The sequence below is a fragment of the Macadamia integrifolia genome, chromosome 11, assembly GCF_013358625.1.
Source record: "Macadamia integrifolia cultivar HAES 741 chromosome 11, SCU_Mint_v3, whole genome shotgun sequence".
NCBI classification, from domain to species: Eukaryota; Viridiplantae; Streptophyta; class Magnoliopsida; order Proteales; family Proteaceae; genus Macadamia; species Macadamia integrifolia.
Window position 1 is genome coordinate 19,148,206 of NC_056567.1, and position 17,786 is coordinate 19,165,991.

Here is a 17,786-nt window from a genome sequence, read left to right on the forward strand (position 1 = left end):
ATGTGTTTGTGGTGCCAAAGGCACACTCACTGGGAGGTCTCAAATTCAAGTCTCGTTTGGGTCAAACCAAACCTTTGGTTGGTTTGGTGTTTTATGAAATCGACAGAATCACAATCAAAATCGGAAAAATCAAATGCACCAAAATCAAAATCGAATTGAACCAATTAAAAACCGAGACCAGACCAATAATAATCCGTTGAGAAACCAAAAACTCAAAAAAAAAAAAAAAACTAAGATTACACGAAATGAGACCGGATCGAACCAAACAGTAGCCCGATTGCAAATCAATAACAAAATACCGAATCAAACCAGACCGAAACCTTACCAAACTGACCGATTGACACCCATTCCAGGATCCATCTCAGCTGCCACATGTCCAGACTTTATAGGAAGATGCCTACGTGTCAAGTACTTTCAGTTTCAGTAAATTGGGGTCGGAAGACTCGGAACAAGAATCCCACATTCACTGATACACATACTCCATCCAGAGGTTAACAGATCCGATGCTGCTCACAAAGTAGAGAAACGGTTAGAATGGGATAATGGGAACCAATCTTAGGAACGGCATCTTCCTTCCATTCAATTTAACGCTAACTCTTAAAAATCTATCTCCCTCACAACTCTTGAACGAAGATTCATTCAAAAACTATCGAAAACGAAGCCTTCTCTTCAGGGAGTCGTGATATGCTGGTTTAGGTTTTTGGTTTTTTGTTATTAAGGTACCTTTAATTTGTTCAATTGTTTTGTGGTACATTAATTACGTTTTTGAATTCGGCAATTTATTCTGATTCATACTCTTCTCAGTTCCAGTTCGAATTCCTCAACTTACCAATTCATATTTTGGTTTTATCTTCATTGTTGATTTATAGGGTTTTCTACTGGAATAGAGATGTCGTTTGATCTTCTTTTGAAGCCGACATGCAGTGGCTGTGGTTCAACGAATGATCTTTATGGGAGTAACTGTAAGCATATGACTCTCTGCTTGTCCTGTGGAAAAGCAATGGCGGAGAATCGTGGGAAATGTATCGAATGTGGCGTTACATTGACACGATTAATTCGGGTATGTTTTCCTTTCTTCAATTTGGTTTTCAAATTTTGTTGTGTTTTGGAACAGCTAACCTAAATTTCTGCTTTCTCCTCTCACCCTTGTCTTTCCTCGCTCTCCTTTGATGTACCATTTCTCCTTCCCAACTTTGTTGTGAGTTTTTCGAAACTAGAAATAGGAAAATTATGCGAGTCAGGAATTCCCGCCATGAAACTGATATATGTTCGTCGGTGATAGCCCTAATCTGTTTATTGCTGCTACTTGATCAATATATATATATATATATATATATGTGTGTGTGTGTGTGTGTGTGTTTTCTGTCTCCTGCTCCAAGACACAGGGGTGCGGTGATCAATTCGTGCCCTCTGTGTCTGTAGCGCAGCCGCCGCTCCTGGACAGAAAACTGTCCCATATATGATATAGTATTATATAATTTAATTCTGTTAAACTTAAAGCATTTCCTTTTCTTTACTAATGTTTCCCAAAATTTGTGTAGAAAAAACTTGTATTTTTCTGTCAATTTCATTATAAAACTTCCACGTTCCAAATGGTCGACGTGAGTTAATTGGCTCATTAAGTTTGGCCACCTTTATACCATTCAAGTTTCTCAATTTTTTTCTGGGTTTTTAAAACCCATGCCCAAAGTCAAAAGTAGGTTGAAAGTTACTTTGTATCTTCTTTTTCTGATTGGAAACAAAGATTTATTAGGGGTGAGTTGAAGGATACTTGAGTTGATATGAACTGAAAAATGATTAGTCCCTCTGAAGAAACGCAAAGAGCAAAAGACACCAGAGAAAGAATAAATGCTGCTGCAGTAATTGATTCCCTCCCCTCCTTCCCTGTCCAAGAAATCTCCAAGAAAAGGGAAAAAAAAAAAAATTCCTTCAGTTCAAAATGGCCACACTAAGGCACCATCATTAACTCCACACTCCAAATCCGTATGTGGGAAGAAACATCCAAATAGGAGCTGGCTTGAGGTGGGAATTGACAAGTGACAACTGCTTCCCCTTCTGATATCCCTACTTGTTCAGACATAAAGATACTACAGCAATAGCAGAGCAAAAGGGGCCTCTTCCAATGCCAAGAGGCTGGATATTCCCCCGGCTCCTTTGATCCTGGTATCTTGGGGAGAACACAACTACACCATTATTAATTCTAAGTGATTTTGATTTAGGATTTTCATCTATTAGGATATTTTTTTTCTTTTTTCCCTTTCTCTTCCCCAATTTGACACACACTCATGTTCTTGTTTGTCTACATGTAATTTTTAAATATAGGCCTTTCAATATTTTCTGATTAAACCAATCCTTTTGATTTATAAATCAACTATTACACCATTTGGGTTTTTTCAAAGCTCAAATCTGTTTCATTTCTTATGCAGGAGTATAATGTTCGGGCTAGTTCTGCAAGTGATAAAAATTACTTCATTGCTAGATTTATCACAGGGGTTCCCAATTTTTCAAAGAATAAAAATGCTGATAATAAATGGTCTCTCCAAAAAGAAGGACTTCAAGGGCGCCAAGTTACAGATGCTTTACGGGTATTTATTTGCATAAGTTGCTAATAGATGGAAGGAAAATGATTGTGTTAAACAGACGCTCGGAGAGCAAAAAAAAAAAAAAAACATTTAGGGTTGTACTGGCATTTTCCATGGGAGGATGAATATTTTTATCCTTTGTGTGTCTGAAAACACGTTGTAGGTAATATGAAAATTTTAGAACTTTGAATGTAACCTTTTCTCTGGTTGCTCATATAGTACACAATGCTATCATTTGATACATGGAATGATGCAAAAATTACATTTTTTGGAACATTAAATTTATTTATTCAACTCTAATGTAGAGGCATAGAGCCTCAGGAAGCGTGTGGTTCTGAGTTCGACTCCTCTTACGTGCTTAATGCTCTTCACTGCTTTTAGTGAAAGTTGAATGGTTCTCATTCAACCCTGGTATGACCCTGTCCATGCGGTTATGGGGTCAGTATGGGCTCGTGGGACTAGTCAGGCCAAAGACATGGATACCCATCATTAGCAAAAAAAATAAAAATAAATAAAGTAAAATAAAAGGGAAGAAGTACAAGATGGATCATGGCTTACCAGCTGATATTGCATCTATCTATTTCCTGTATCCCTCTTTGGTTTCAACATTGTTATGCATCACACAGGAGAAGTACAAGAATAAGCCTTGGCTTTTGGAGGATGAGACTGGCCAATTTCAGTATCATGGCCAGCTTGAGGGTGCAAACTCCACAATTTATTATCTGCTCATGTTGCAAGGAAAGGAGTTTGTTGCTATTCCTGCTGGTTCTTGGTATGCACAACCACTCTGCTATCTCCATTTTATGATTGAGTGAACATTATAGTGTGTTATTGTCTTTCCAATCTTTTTTTCTGGGAAAGAGTGTTATTGTCTTTCCAGAGTCTTTTTGTCTGGGAAAGATTGGGTCTCCCTTGCAGATTGAGTTTATGTTCATGTCTTTCAGTATGGCATTCTATTATCTGAATTCCAACATATAGTTGCTGATTTAATGATCTAATTTTAATCTTGATGTGATAATTGTCATCTATGGTAGTAATGGCTATTTGATACTTTTGATCCATAGGTACAACTTTAACAAAGTTGCTCAATACAAACAACTTACCTTGGAAGAAGCTGAAGAGAAGATGAAAAATAGGAGGAAAACTGCAGATGGATACCAAAGGTGGATGATGAAAGCAGCAAATAATGGACCTGCTGCCTTTGGTGAAGGGGAAAAATTTGATGACAAGGAAGGTGGTGGGGCTACTGGACGGGGGCGTAGGAAACCATCTGGTGAGGAGGATGAAGGAAATGTCTCGGACAAGGGAAAGGAGGATGAGGAAGAAGAGGAGGCAAGGAAAAATAGACTTGGACTTGGAAAAAAAGGTGGTGATGATGATGAAGAAGGTCTTAGAGGAGGTGATCTTGATTTGGATGATGATGATATTGAGAAGGGTAAGACTTGCCCCTTTTTTTTTTTTTGGGGGGGGGGGTCAGATGCTTCATAATAAATGAGTTATGTCTATTGTTTCAATCATAACTTGCAACTTAGGAGCTTTTATTTTTTCATAGATTTATTGCAGTTCAGGTTTTTGTAAATTATGTAAAGACGTGTTCATGAATCATTTACTTCGAAATTGTATGGAGAAAAATATTGCTCTAATATGAATTTTCAGAGCAATACTTGATAGCTTGTTTCTTGTTTTCCTGCTAACCTTCCAGGTGATGATTGGGAGCATGAAGAAATATTCACTGATGATGATGAGGCAGTGGGTAACGACCCTGAGGAAAGGGAAGATTTGGCTCCTGAAGTTCCTGCTCCTCCAGAAATCAAACAGGTAACTGGTTGAATTCTTTTCCCCTCTAATTGATAGAAGGGAAGAACTTAAGAAGGGGAAGTATTCAAATGTATATAAGGAGGAAATAGAAAATCAACCTCAACCACTGTGTTGAAAGGCATTGTCTACCCCACTATATGTAAGTTGTGGATGCTCTTTGTCCTTTTGCTCATATTTTTTGGTGATCTTGATTCCCTAGAAATGATTAGGTTGAGAAACTCGATTAAAACCAGAATCTCAGTGATTGGTTAAGAACCAGAAATATGAAAAAACAGTAATCAGAAATGCGATGGTTAGATGTAGTCCAGAATGTAACGGATTATCACACTCGGATGTATGAACAGAATAGTAAAATTAGATTCAGATCAAATGGCCTGATGCTGACTTATAAAACAATTATTATCACAATAGAACTCTCTTAACTGAGTCTTAATTGCAGATCCAATGGGAGATGACAGTGCTGATACTTAAACAAGTTCAGATATATGTATTCGATAGCACGTAATGTGTAATGATCAGATCTCTACCACAGAACTTGAACACAAAACCTTAGCAAAATCGATTGACTTAATTTGTAAGCTGCTGTTCATAAGAGTTCCAGCAGATTGTGACTCTAATGATCTAACCAGATTGCAATTCTGAAACCATAGGGAATAATGCAGGAGTAGATTACAAGAAACTACCCCAGCAATTTATAACCCCAAACAATACAAATAGGACCAGGAAAAAAAGAAATAAGACCTTCAAATAAACCCCCAATGATACAATACCCATATAGGAGCAAAATCAGGCCAAAACACAACCCGATAGGAGAGAGAAAGACCTGCTATAGAGCTGGAGATAGAGAGGTGCGGCTAGGTCTGTAGGAGTCCGATTGAGCTGCACTCTTGGGCGTAGATAGTCCATAGGGAGGGTACAAAAACCCCCAAAGTTGAGAGGATTCTGACAGCTGGTTGTGAAGTTACAAGCTTTCTTGATTTTATGACCTAGGAGAAATAATCGCAGGCTTCAGGAGAGAGAATCAAATCTGGTTTGTAACTTGGACAGATCTGAACTTATGAATATTCACAACAATCGTATACTTCAACAGCAGTAACTTTAGGATAAAATAGAAAGCTTTAACCAAAAAGAAACAAAGGGAAAAGTGGGGGAGGAGCGGCTGTCTCAGCCCGGGCTTCTCACCCACAGCTATCCCGGCTGTTCTAAGCAATTGACTGCAATTATTCTTTATTTAAATCTCTCCTTCAACTGCAACATTAATAGTCCAATTGTCATCCTGAGGTTCGTGGATTTGTAAATCCGGATTGGATTCTATGGCATTGATGATAGAGTTGGATCGTCCCCGCTTAGGGCAGAATTTTGCCATGTGTCCAGTCTTTCCACAACTGTAGCATGTCACAGATCCACTCTCCCTTCCCATTGGAGCCTTCCCCTTATCCTGTGTATCTTGTGGAGCTCGGGCAGGAAATTCAATGGGTTTGGTTGGTACATAAGGCTTTTTGTTGTCAGTTGGCTGGATGTACCTTCTGGAGGTTGTTTTGATCAGATCCTCTGCTTCTAGTGATTTGTCAAAACAAGTGCTTAAGGAGGGTATCTCGATCACGCCAAGCTTCTCACGAATTTCGTACCTTAACCCCAGTTTGAAACGGGATATGAGCAGTTCTTCATCTTCTTTATGGGCACCTGCTTGTGAAAGCAATTCATTAAAACGATCAATAGAATCTCCTACAGTCATAGTACCTTGCCTGAGAGTATTCAGCATGTCATAGAGTCGACGTCGGTAAGTGGGTGGCAAGAATCTATCGTTAAGGATAAATTTCAAGTCTTCCCAATTGTGAGGCATTTGACGACTGCGGATCAGCCTATTCTCTTCATTCCTCCACCAGTCCTTAGCTCCACCAATTAACTTAGTGACAACTAATTGAACTTTCCTTTCTTCAGGCATACGGTACCATCGAAAGTAGTCATCAAAGGAAGTTACCCAGTCCTGATAGTAGAGGGGATCGTGCCTCCCATTATACTCTTTCAATTCTAACTTGACCTTGTACGTATCGTCAGGCTGATAAAGTTGATTGTCATACTCATCATACTCATCATTCTGACTTGGAACATTCCTTCTAGGTTGCATAGTGACTCTTCTGGGAACATTACCAATGCAATTAATAGCAGGTTGAACATTAGTTTGGACAACAGTTGGTTGGGTGTTAGAGTGGGTAGCCGTAGTCTCTTTTAGGTCAGCCAATTGTTGGTCATGTCCATCCAACCTCGTAGACAAGGCTTGGATTGCTTTCATCACATCTTGAAGGGTGGGTTGGGGTTCTTCTGTCTGAGCCATAGCTCTGATACCACTTACTCAACTCGATGGGCTTAATGGCCCACTAATTAATTAAAAACAACTACTAATTATTCCCCTAGCCGATGGGCCCAATTGGCCCTTATTTGTACTTAGCCACTCAGGTGGACCAAGTAGGGGTTCGGCTGGCTTCTTGGCTGGACCCTAGCCACTTAGGTGGACTAAGGCTGGACCCTTCTTCCTCTCATATTTCCTTCCATAATGTGGATCTACATCAGGGAAGTTCAGATTGACCTGCGATTAACAAATCTGAAGGCAGATTTGTGATCTCATATCTATCCAGAAATGTCATTTTTAAATTTAGAAATTTGTGCTGGAAAACTGTAGAATAGAGAATTAAATACTGACCTGAGTTGCAGAAATTAAAAGGTGAAGAAGGAAATAAAAGAGATATATGACTTGAGAATCACACTCAACCCTTGATCAGCATCCCACTGACCCACCTAGAATCCCACCAGGCAGCCACTGCATCCCACAGCCATTAATCCGAATCTCACAGAGTATTGAGCAGCAAAGCCACCCTTTATTCATAATAAAATCTGTATGCCTTAATTTCTGATCACAAAAGTATATATTAACTTTCCAAATATGACTCATAACACGACTAGAAATAGCCTACTGGCTACTTAATTGACCAATAAAAGACTTAAACCAACTCCTAAACTAATCTAGACCTACACCTGTGTTTGGAGTCCTAAACCAACTAGGACTTGCCATACTGAAAGAAAATCAACTCATAAGTCATAACAGGACCGGGCTTATAGATTCTTAATCCATCCTGAACTGGGACACATAAACATAATCAAAATAGGAAAAGAAACTGGTAATAGAACTCCATAGTAGAGAAGAAATAGAATTCCCAGTGAGACTAGGATTCCTAGAGAAACTAGAAATTCTGAAATTCTTGAAACCAAAAGTTCTTCTCTTAGCCCTGCCTGCTAGTGTCCAAATTCTTCATCACTTCTTTTTGGGATTGATAACTTTTTTTTTCATGAAGGTGTTAAAGACTACTCATGATAGGGGGAGTGTCCATATCGTGTCTAGTTCTAGAGTTGTGTTGAAGTTGTGTTGTGTTTAGTTATTTAGGTATTTCCTTTATTCTAGTTATTTACTTTCCTTGTAATTAGACATATAATACTAAGAGTCAATTACCTTCGTTTTAAGTTTTGGGGAGTGACCAAGATAGGAGTATACTGAATCCTATCTTGGTCCATTTTGTTACTTTCTTCTTCCATCGTTCTTCTCTCTCCTCCCCTTTCTCTTCTACTTTGCAGGTACTGTTTTCAGGTCCTGTTTTTCTATGGAAGGAAAAAAAATGCCAATAGTACACTAGTACTGTACAAGAAGAGGACGTAGATCGGGGAAGCCTGGAACCAAGATATTTCTTTCTCTAGAAATGATATTTCAAAGTAAATGCTCATTATGAGATCTGCACTGTTAATCATACTTACGTAAATAAAAAAAGTGAGAATTAGTTCATTCAGCAGTCTCCCCACCCCCCTTTTATTGTTTTAGCTTATGATGTGTGATTGGGGAGCTGTAGATTTTTTTTTCGTAGAGAGTTGTGAAGGATTGCTGTTTCCTTAAAAAATAATTGCTGTTTTCTATGTAGTGATCTCATATCTGTGTTGGGTTGTTGATGCTACTAGGCTGCAATCTTTTCATTTTGCAGAGTGTTTCCTAAAATCTTATAATTAAAGGATTTTCTAACATTTGAGAGAATGGAATTTATGCAATAGTTTATTTTCTTGACACATGTTTGCAGGATGAAGAGGATGAGGATGAAGCTAGTGAAGAGGAGGGTGGTCTGAGCAAATCGGGAAAGGAGCTACAGAAGCTGCTTGGGCGAGCCAATGGGATGAATGATTCAGAAGGTGAAGATGATGATGATGATGATGATGTAAGTTCACATAACGTTTGTCTAGACTGCCTATGATGTAATACTAGAACATCTTCATAGATGCTTTCTGAGCATAATATGAGAGCTGTGTGCCTGCTGCTTCCATGAGGCATATGTAAATAGCAGTGTGGTGGCAATCTGCAAGATCCTTTGTTTACTGTTTTTCAGCTCGACTATGTTAAAAACCACTCATCAGAGGGAGAAAAATTTTAGAAGTCACTGCACTTGTTCTTTATCTCTGGATGGCTTAAAAGCACTCCACTTTCTCAAATCTCTGAAAATGCATTCTCACTGCCATGATTCTCAATGGTAATCTTTATTTTGCCTTGCACAGGTGGAAGATGACATTGGCCTTTCCCCAGTACTGGTTCCAAAACAGAAGGATGCACCAAAAGACGAACCAGCTGAGATCAGCCCCTCAAAAACAGGAACATCAGGTTCTGCACGAGGAACCCCTTCTGCATCGAAGTCGGCAAAGTCAAAAAGGAAATCAGGTGGGGATGATGCAAAGGTTGCTAATGGAGCTCCTGTAAAGAAAGGGAGATTTGATAATGTACGTCACTTCCTTTGGGATGGCTAGATTCATAATGTTCAGGGATGAACCCACTGTTATTTTCACCCAGATAATCTTTTCTATAGTGCTTGCCATTTCTCTACTGACTGTAGATGATATTCTTCTTTTGGCCCAGGAGTCAAAACCATCTGTGAAGGATGAGCCGCTCTCCACTCCCAAGAGTAGCACACCTATTAAAGGTTCAGCATCATCTGAAAAAGTTGAACCAACACCATCGACTGGCCCTGTTACTGAGGACGAAATCAGGGCTATATTGCTGCAAATGGCGCCAGTTACAACACAGGAACTGGTTGCTCAGTTTAAAGCAAGACTAAAATCGAAGGAGGTATGCCATTCCCTTTCTGTCTTAATGTTCAGCTGGGGTTTCTTTTCTACTTGAATATTATACCTGTGGAGCCAATCAACACTGCCGTTTTTGTAAATATCTTCGCCCAATTAAGATCTATTTTATTGGAAAGATGTTTTTATCCGCATTATTTGATACATTACATGAAAAATAAATATTTTAACATCGAACTCCTTGTTACGAGATCTGCTGTGAGTTTTGCTGGATAGTTTTTTGAGATTTTGATTGCAGTTCATTGGTGATGTGATTTGAGTTTCTCCATCTGATTTAGTGTGATCTACTTGTTTGTCCTTTCTTTCAACATGGGGATCAGTCTTCTTCTATCTATTTCTAATGGCTTGTCAAATTTTGTACCTTGAAGTATAAAGCTGATTTTCCAAATTGGTGTTCGTGTTGGAGGAGTGTGATTTGTTATTAACCTCCTTGTTTCCTTCTAGAGCATTAAGTTGATGTTCTTCTTAGGTGGTGTAATTCCATCTTCAAATATGATAGATGGGATGTTTTATATGGATGAACAGGAGTGATGGTGATCAGCACAAAGAGCCTCTAAGATCTTTAAGTGACTGCCCAGGAAATGTGATGTAGATACACACCTATGGAGCGATCCATACCCATCTGGGTATCCAGCGAGAGATGAACCGGATCCATATTGAGTCTTTGACCAGTAGGATCTTTTAGGATTTTATTTTTATTCTCTTGCAATCTTTTATTTTGATAACTTAGGTAGGTCGTAGGTGATAGCTGCTTGGATTTAGTTTCCAATTAATTTGAGTTTCCAAATTAGAGTAGGTTTTCTTTCATATTGAATTTTATTTACCATTCTGCCACTCACTCCTTGCTTGAGTTTCCAACCATAGTGATTAAAAAAAAAAAAGAGAGCGAGAAGCAAAATTGACCGATGGATCTAGATCTTTTATTAGATATTTATCAGTAGATGCAACTGGTACGAGAGAAGCTCGATGAGATAATACAACACTACAAGGACATCAAAGACCTAACATTGGACATCAAAGACCTAAAATTAGTCACATCTGGTTGTATACACTCTACCTTCAACTATGTGATCTCAGCTGTCGAGCAACAGGTAGACGAACCAGAAGATGAATCACTAGTGGTAGAAGATGAGATAGCCTCATTGGAAGTTGAAGATCCACTTGTGGAAAATTTTAAATCGGTTGATCTCTTGAGTGAACTGATCGATTTTATTTTCCCGAGTCACTACTTCATCAATGAACTTCGCGTCATGGATTTCATATCATTCGATCTTGGTTTCAGTGGTGACTTCATATAGGCAAGGATGATTGATGATCGATTGGTATTGATTCTCCTGTTCTACAAAACTCGTGGACGAGTTTTTCTCAATATCGGGGGAATTGATGTAGATACGCACCCATGGAGCGATCCATACCCATCTGGGTATCCAGCGAGAGATGAACCGGATCCATGTTGAGTCTTTGACTAGTAGGATCTCTTAGGATTTTATTTTTATTCTCCTGCAATCTTTTATTTTGGTAACTTAGGTAGGTGATAGCTACTAGGATTTAGTTTCCAATTAATTTGAGTTTCCAAATTAGAGTAGGTTTCCTTTCATATTGAATTTCTTTTACTATTTATGCCATGTGACCGATTGAGTAATTAGAGAATAGAATGATGAATTGAGTTTTGAATGTTTAAGAGCCTTAGGGCTGTGTGTGTGATTCTTCCTTTCCCCCCCTTCTTTGTGCAACTTCTCTCCCTCCCAGGGATTTCTTCCCTGCACCTACCGGCCCTCCATCAAAATGTGTCCACATTCTAGATCAAGGCTGCTGAAGCCTAAGCTAACAATGAAGCTGAGGCCCTTATCTCTGGTTGTAAGCCTATGACCTTAGGGCCCCGAGGCATTTATCTAAGTAACCCTTTTCATCCTTCTTCTGTTTAATCATCCTGGAAACACTAGTAACTAAGGGGTCACTTGGAATGAAATTAGTGTATTTCCTTGCCAGAGAAAAATTGATATGATTAATACGTGCACTGAAAAGAATACAAGAAAAATTAAGAAATGTATACTCGTAATTCATATCTTCTTCTTCTTCTTCTTTTTTTTTATTTTTATTTTTATTTTAATGTACCATTCTTCTTCCATATGGTCTTTATTGACCTTGAAAAAGCCTATGTTAGAGTCTTTAGAGATTTAATCCACCATGTACTAAAGAAAGTAGGGGTGTCAAGTAAATATATAGATATAATCAAAGATATATATGGAGGCATAATGACTAGTGTGAGAACTGTGGGAGGTTAATGCAGTGAATTCCCAATTATGATTGGGTTACACCAGGGATCAACCTTACACCCTTATTTGTTTGCTCTTATCATGGATGATTTAACCAAAAACATTCAAGACGAGGTCCCATGGTGTATGCTCTTCAGTAATGATATCATTTTAGAGGATGAAACAAAAATAGGGATTAAAGCTAATTTGATTTATGGAGATCAACCTTAAAAACAAGAGATTTTAAGATAAGTAGATCAAAGATGGAGTATATGATATGTAACTTTAGTCACACTATGATGGTTAACGATATGGTGAAATTTGAGGAGAGAGAGAGATATACAACAAAGCAACTATTTTAGATATTTGAGATTCTAGGGTCAACCATAAATAAAGAAGGTGACATAGGGGATGATGTTTCACAGAGAATTAATGTGGGATGAATGAAGTGGAGAGGTGTGACCGGAGTGTTGTGTGACCAATGTATTCCTTTAATGAGTTATGGAGATCAACCTAAAAAACAAGAAAATTTAAGGTGAGTAGATCAAAGATGGAGTATATGATGTGTAACTTTAGTCACACTATAATGGCTAATGATATGATGAAATTTGAGGGGAGAGAGAGATACAACAAAGTGATATTTTAGATATCTGAGTTTCTGAGTCAACTATAAATAAAGAATGTGACATAGGGAATGATGTTTCACAGAGTTTAATGTGGGATGGATGAAGTGGAGAGGTATGACCAAAGTGTTGTGTGACCAATGTATTCCTTTAATGCTTGAAGGAAAATTCTATAGGACTATTGTACGACTGGGTATGATGTATGAGGCAGAATATTGAATTGTTAAGAAGCTTCATATAGATAAACTATGTGTAGCAAGAATGGGGATGCTAAGATGGATTTGCAGCAAAACTGGGAAGCATAAAGTAAGGAATGAACATATTAGAGCTAATGTAGACAAGGATAGGGATCTTAACCAAGTCTCAACTATAGGAACTTTTAATAAAAAAAAAAACCAATAACAGCCAATATAAGATAATAATTCCACATACCAGAAAGAATGAAGAAGGATTTCTCAACAGTCAAATCGATCTCCTAAACTGATCCTTTATCAAATTAGAAAATAGACCAGCTACTAGGACTAATTCAGACATAATAATAAGTCCCAAACACAGCCCAACCAGAATAAGAATCACAGAAAAACCGAAGAACAAAAAGGACCCTATCGGTTCTGTCCTCTGTTCAGAAATCAACTGCAGGACAGAAAAATAGAGATTTTAAATATATCACTAACCACAGACTAGATGGGGCTCAAAACTGGGTCGAGTTCCTCTTTGGATAGGGGTAACCACTGGTCAAAAGATCAGCCAAAAGTAATCGGGGTTTGACCCAGAACAGAGGTCGAAATTCCTTCCCAGGAAGCCTATCGCCTGGACAGAACTGAGAAGAGAATAGAGGTAAATACCTGTAGCAGAAGACCAACAGTTAATCCCTTGAATACCTTAGAAGAGATGAGAGAAAATAGATAGAAGAGACCTCTTGGACTTCACGCCGCAAAGAATCACCGGATCAAACACCAGCCCATCACTTTGATCACACACAAAGCACACTCAGAGAGCAAACGGCAGAGCTTTCTTATTCATAAAATTGTGGGCATTGTGGGAGCTCTTCTCCTTTATTTATAATAATGATGGGGTGATTACAAGAAATAGAAACTCAAAAACTGAAATAGGAAACTAAATAAACACAAGACCTATAGTTACTAAAATTAAAAATAGAAACTAGGAAATAAGAAATTAGAAACTAACTAGGTACTGAAATTAGAAACTAAATAACCCCATCTAAAAAGGAAACTAATGAAAAAAGGAAACAAACTAGTAATCCCGTATGCAACCTTAAAGCCTCTCTTTTAGAAAAGTGGCCCATTACACTCCAAACCACATGGACTGAAGGCCCAATACATATACAACTCAACCCTAGACTTATTCCTACTAAAATAAGCTTAGTTTGGTGAATAATCTGCATCAAGAGCTGATCTTGGGGTTGCCCCAATCAATGATAAGCTCCTAGAAAGTTGTTTAAGGTGGCATGACCATGTTCAACGAAGTCTTGGGGATGCTCCATTAAGGAGAAGTGATCTGATTCAGATTGAAGAAGCTAAAAGAGCTTGGGGTAGGCCTGTAGTCTAGGTCTTGTCCCAAGAATGACCTCAGATAGAGCCGTTTGGAGGGCAAGGATCCATGTAGCTGCCCCATTTAGCTGAGATTTTCCTGACTAGTTAGTGTTGTGCTTTTTTGCTTTTATTCTCTTCTTTTCCCTTTTTTTTTTTTTTGGCATGGATCCATGTAGTTGACCCCATTAAGTTGGGATAAGGCTGAGTTTGTTGTTGCTCTTTTGTATCATTCTTCTTGCACTAGAGAAAAAGAGAGGTTTATTTATTTACTTAAAAATAAATTTTGGCAGAAAAAACTTTATGCTTTGAATGTTTGAGGTTCAGCTACCCTGGATTATGGAAACACTTCTATTCACATCTTGTCCTAGCTCCTTTCATTTGGTTGAAACAATCTTTTAATATGTTGGCTTATGAACTTGATGCCATCTCTTGTTCATTGAGGATGGGGTAGGCATGTATTTCTATTTCCTCCCTCACCTCCTCCAAGAAAGGGGAAAAAAATTAATCGAGTGCACACATATAGAGTGATATTTTCTATTATTTAATGGATGAAATGGAAAAAATATTAATCCCAATCCATGCGTTAACATCATTTTTAATGTCAAGTTCCGTGTGTTCTATACTTCTTGTGAAGATGTTCCTTTTTATCTATTTATACTTATGAGGACTCATTGTGGCAGGACAAGACAGCTTTTGCGGAAATCCTAAGGCGAATTTCTAAGATACACAAGACTAATGGTCCCAACTACGTTGTGTTGAGAGAGAAATGATAATTACACCACACGCTTCAGCTTTTCTGATGGGCTTAACCCTGCTGCTTTTGCTTTGGTACAACATGACTCCACATATTAGGGGTAGATGCCAACTCGGGTGTTGCCATATTTTCTGCTAGGCAAGGTAGGGAATACTGAAGTATGTAGATGAGGGTTCTTGTTTATTCGAGGTCTTTTAGACTCTGAAAGGTTAGGTTTGGTTAGTCCAGAGACTACACTTTATATTCTGGTGGATCATAAGAATAGGATTCTTCAATTGTCTTGTGTTTGTGTTCTTTGCCATCGTAATGTATGCTTGCAAGCTATTTGTATTCTCAGCTAACATGCTTTCCTTGTCTGAGGGACAACGTAGCCATGTGCTTCATGTGGTCAGAATGGTAAACCTTCAAACATTATGTACTGAAAACAAGCCCAAAAATATAGGACAAAGTTTTCCTGAGCTGCGTGGTTAATTGACCGCATTGGATCCAAGGGAAGAAACCCCGTGCCCCCTAAGCCCCCCTGGGCGGCCTAGTTGCGCCGCAGTGATGGATCGTGGGTGCAGGTAAACTCGGTCCAAAAATGCATCTATCCATTGTTTTGTTTTCCTTGTTAGGCCATAAATAATGGAAAGGATCTTGTTATAGGTTCTGAGGTGATGGGCAACTGTAATTATTTAAGTCATGGATGCACACTCGTAGTTGGCAAAGAACGTGCTCATGGTTCAAGATCATATATTTGTTTGGGAAATTTGTCTTCATCTTTGTGTGGAATAGTTAAATATCTCCATAAGATGCTACTTGCTCTTAAAACAGTTTGGCTGCTGCTATGCATTCCCTTGATTAGGATCCATTCCCTGTTTCAAAAATCACAAGTAGATCTGTCAGATTTGGGTTTCAGAATGCATTCTAGATTCAGAATCCATTCCAAGAATTCAGAGTAGCAGTGAACACAAGTCAAAGACTCGTACATTTTATCATCAAATATCAAATCATTTGATTTAAACAATTCTCTTCTATCTGATTAAGTATCAGATAATCAAGCCTTAAAAAAATCCAGTCCCCAATACAAACTATGTCTTATGCAGGAAAAGAACATCAAATAAAAGTAAAAACAGGGAATTTGTAGGCCGAAGCTAAATCTGAAACCCTTCTCTCAAGTGAGCCTAGCTAGTCTAGTTTTTCTTAAAACTCAGATTAAAAGAAAGGCAAGAAGAACAACAAGAACAGGGCAAGGCATGGCAGAGGAGGAGGGGCCTGCTGCAGATGGGGTGGTGGGTCCTGCAGCGACGGCGTCAGCATCTACTAACTCATAAGAAGGGATGGTAGTGGTAAGGGGGTCCATCTGATCATGAAACTGGGTAGGCTGCTGTGACGGCAACACATCGATGTTCAGCTTGAGCCCCTTTCTGCAACTATCACTGCTGCTGCTGGCGAAGAAGCGGGTGCCTACACCATCGAGGGTGATGCTATCCAGGCCATCCGTGTACATATGGATGGGGTTGGTGACGTCGCAAGCCTCCAACTCTTCCCTGCTCCCCACCTCTACTATGCTCTCTCTGCTCCCGATGAATATGCAAACCCTGCCATCCGATTTCACAATTCATGTTCGTCAACAACATATTTTACTTTTGACAATGTTGACTTTGATTACAAGTAGGGAGTCAGGGACTCAGGTCTTTTTTTTTTTTATTTTTTTTTATTTAAGAAACTGTCGAAGGGTTTTTTTTTTTTGTACGCAGGAAGGCATCCAACTTTAGGCCGACTAAATCCCCCTGGGCTAGTACATGACACCCACACCACGTACGAATTGGAAGTTTCTGGGCTCTAGTGGACCTCAGGCGGGTGGCCTCAAGGAATTATGCAGTGATAAAGTTTTGATCACGAGACCTCACTCCTTGAGGCGGAGTCTCATGTCCCCAAGGGACTTTATTCACTTACACTAAAAGACATTAAAAGAGTAAGGGTAATGATAGAAAGAGGACGATCCCTGACACCTACTCTTCAAGTAGAAACTACATGCCAATGTGCCAGGTGTTGGATCCACGAGTAAGAGAAGAAGATTCTTATGTGGGTCCAATAAATCCATGAATATTGTTCTATTGTGAGGATTAGGGTCCATGTGTTACAATAGAAATTTAAGAACCTAAATATGTCAATTTGAGATCAGAACCGAAATGGTCTTGAAATCGACCGATTTAGAGCCTACAATGGATTTGTCCGTTAGTGAATGGGACAGTTTTGAAAACTGCTTTTAGGACCGATTATTAATATGAAACGGCTTTGGGAACTATTTTCATGGCCGATTATTAATTACAATGGAATGTCTACAGCATAAAGATTTTTTATTTTTTATTTTTTATTTTTTTTATTTTTTTATATATAAAACAATGAAAGGAACAATAAGGAACTGGATGGTCTCGTTCCTAATTTTGAGATTATTTTTTAAGGCTTTATAGGTATTTCTGTAACATTTTCAGGTTTTGTTATATATTTGAATAGTTTTTTTTTAATAAGTCAAGAGAGCTGTAATACTATTCTTCATTGATAGTTAAATAAAATCTCATCTCACACGAGGATATAGACAATCTTATCAAACCTTACAAAATTGTGTGCTTATGTAATTAATTATTCTTGTTTACCCATTTTTTTATACATGGTTTTAGAATTGCGTTTACTATAGACAGTGGGTACAGATCTGGACCCTCCATTGGGTGGGATCCATCTCTGGCACACACCCATCCCAAGCTTCTCCCAGCACAGTAAGTTGCGCTTTGAGAGAGAGAGAGAGAGAGGTAGAACTTATAGATTCTATCTCCAACACGGAAGAGTCGACCAGCAGACCATGCCGCAATATCTGAAACAATATCCCACCCACGATTTCCTCCCACGACATGAACCTCAGCTGTTGATGCTGCAACCCCTATCCCTCCTCCTCCTACACTCAAACTCACCGTCACAGTAATCAAAACCAACACCAAACCCATTCCCCTGCTCCTGTCAATAAGATGATGACATCCCCTTCCTTCTCCTTCCAT

At 38.7% G+C, this 17,786-nt stretch overlaps 2 protein-coding genes across 2 annotated transcripts; one reads left to right on the forward strand and one right to left on the reverse strand.

The window, feature by feature from the left end:
- Positions 1-464: 464 nt before the first annotated feature.
- Positions 465-15,092, forward strand: LOC122094093 (transcription initiation factor IIF subunit alpha-like). The gene is made up of 10 exons (XM_042664751.1): positions 465-719; positions 870-1,060; positions 2,427-2,585; positions 3,209-3,354; positions 3,647-4,017; positions 4,285-4,400; positions 8,519-8,653; positions 8,988-9,206; positions 9,343-9,552; positions 14,678-15,092. Exons 2-10 carry the CDS (start codon positions 890-892, stop codon positions 14,765-14,767), a joined length of 1,617 nt encoding a protein of 538 aa, XP_042520685.1. The 5' UTR covers positions 465-719; positions 870-889; the 3' UTR covers positions 14,768-15,092.
- Positions 15,093-15,940: 848 nt separating this feature from the next.
- On the reverse strand, positions 15,941-17,786 carry LOC122092958 (uclacyanin 1-like). Its single transcript, XM_042663249.1, has 2 exons — positions 17,593-17,786; positions 15,941-16,331 (listed from the first exon to the last, which is right to left on the reverse strand). Exons 1-2 carry the CDS (start codon positions 17,784-17,786, stop codon positions 15,941-15,943), a joined length of 585 nt encoding a protein of 194 aa, XP_042519183.1.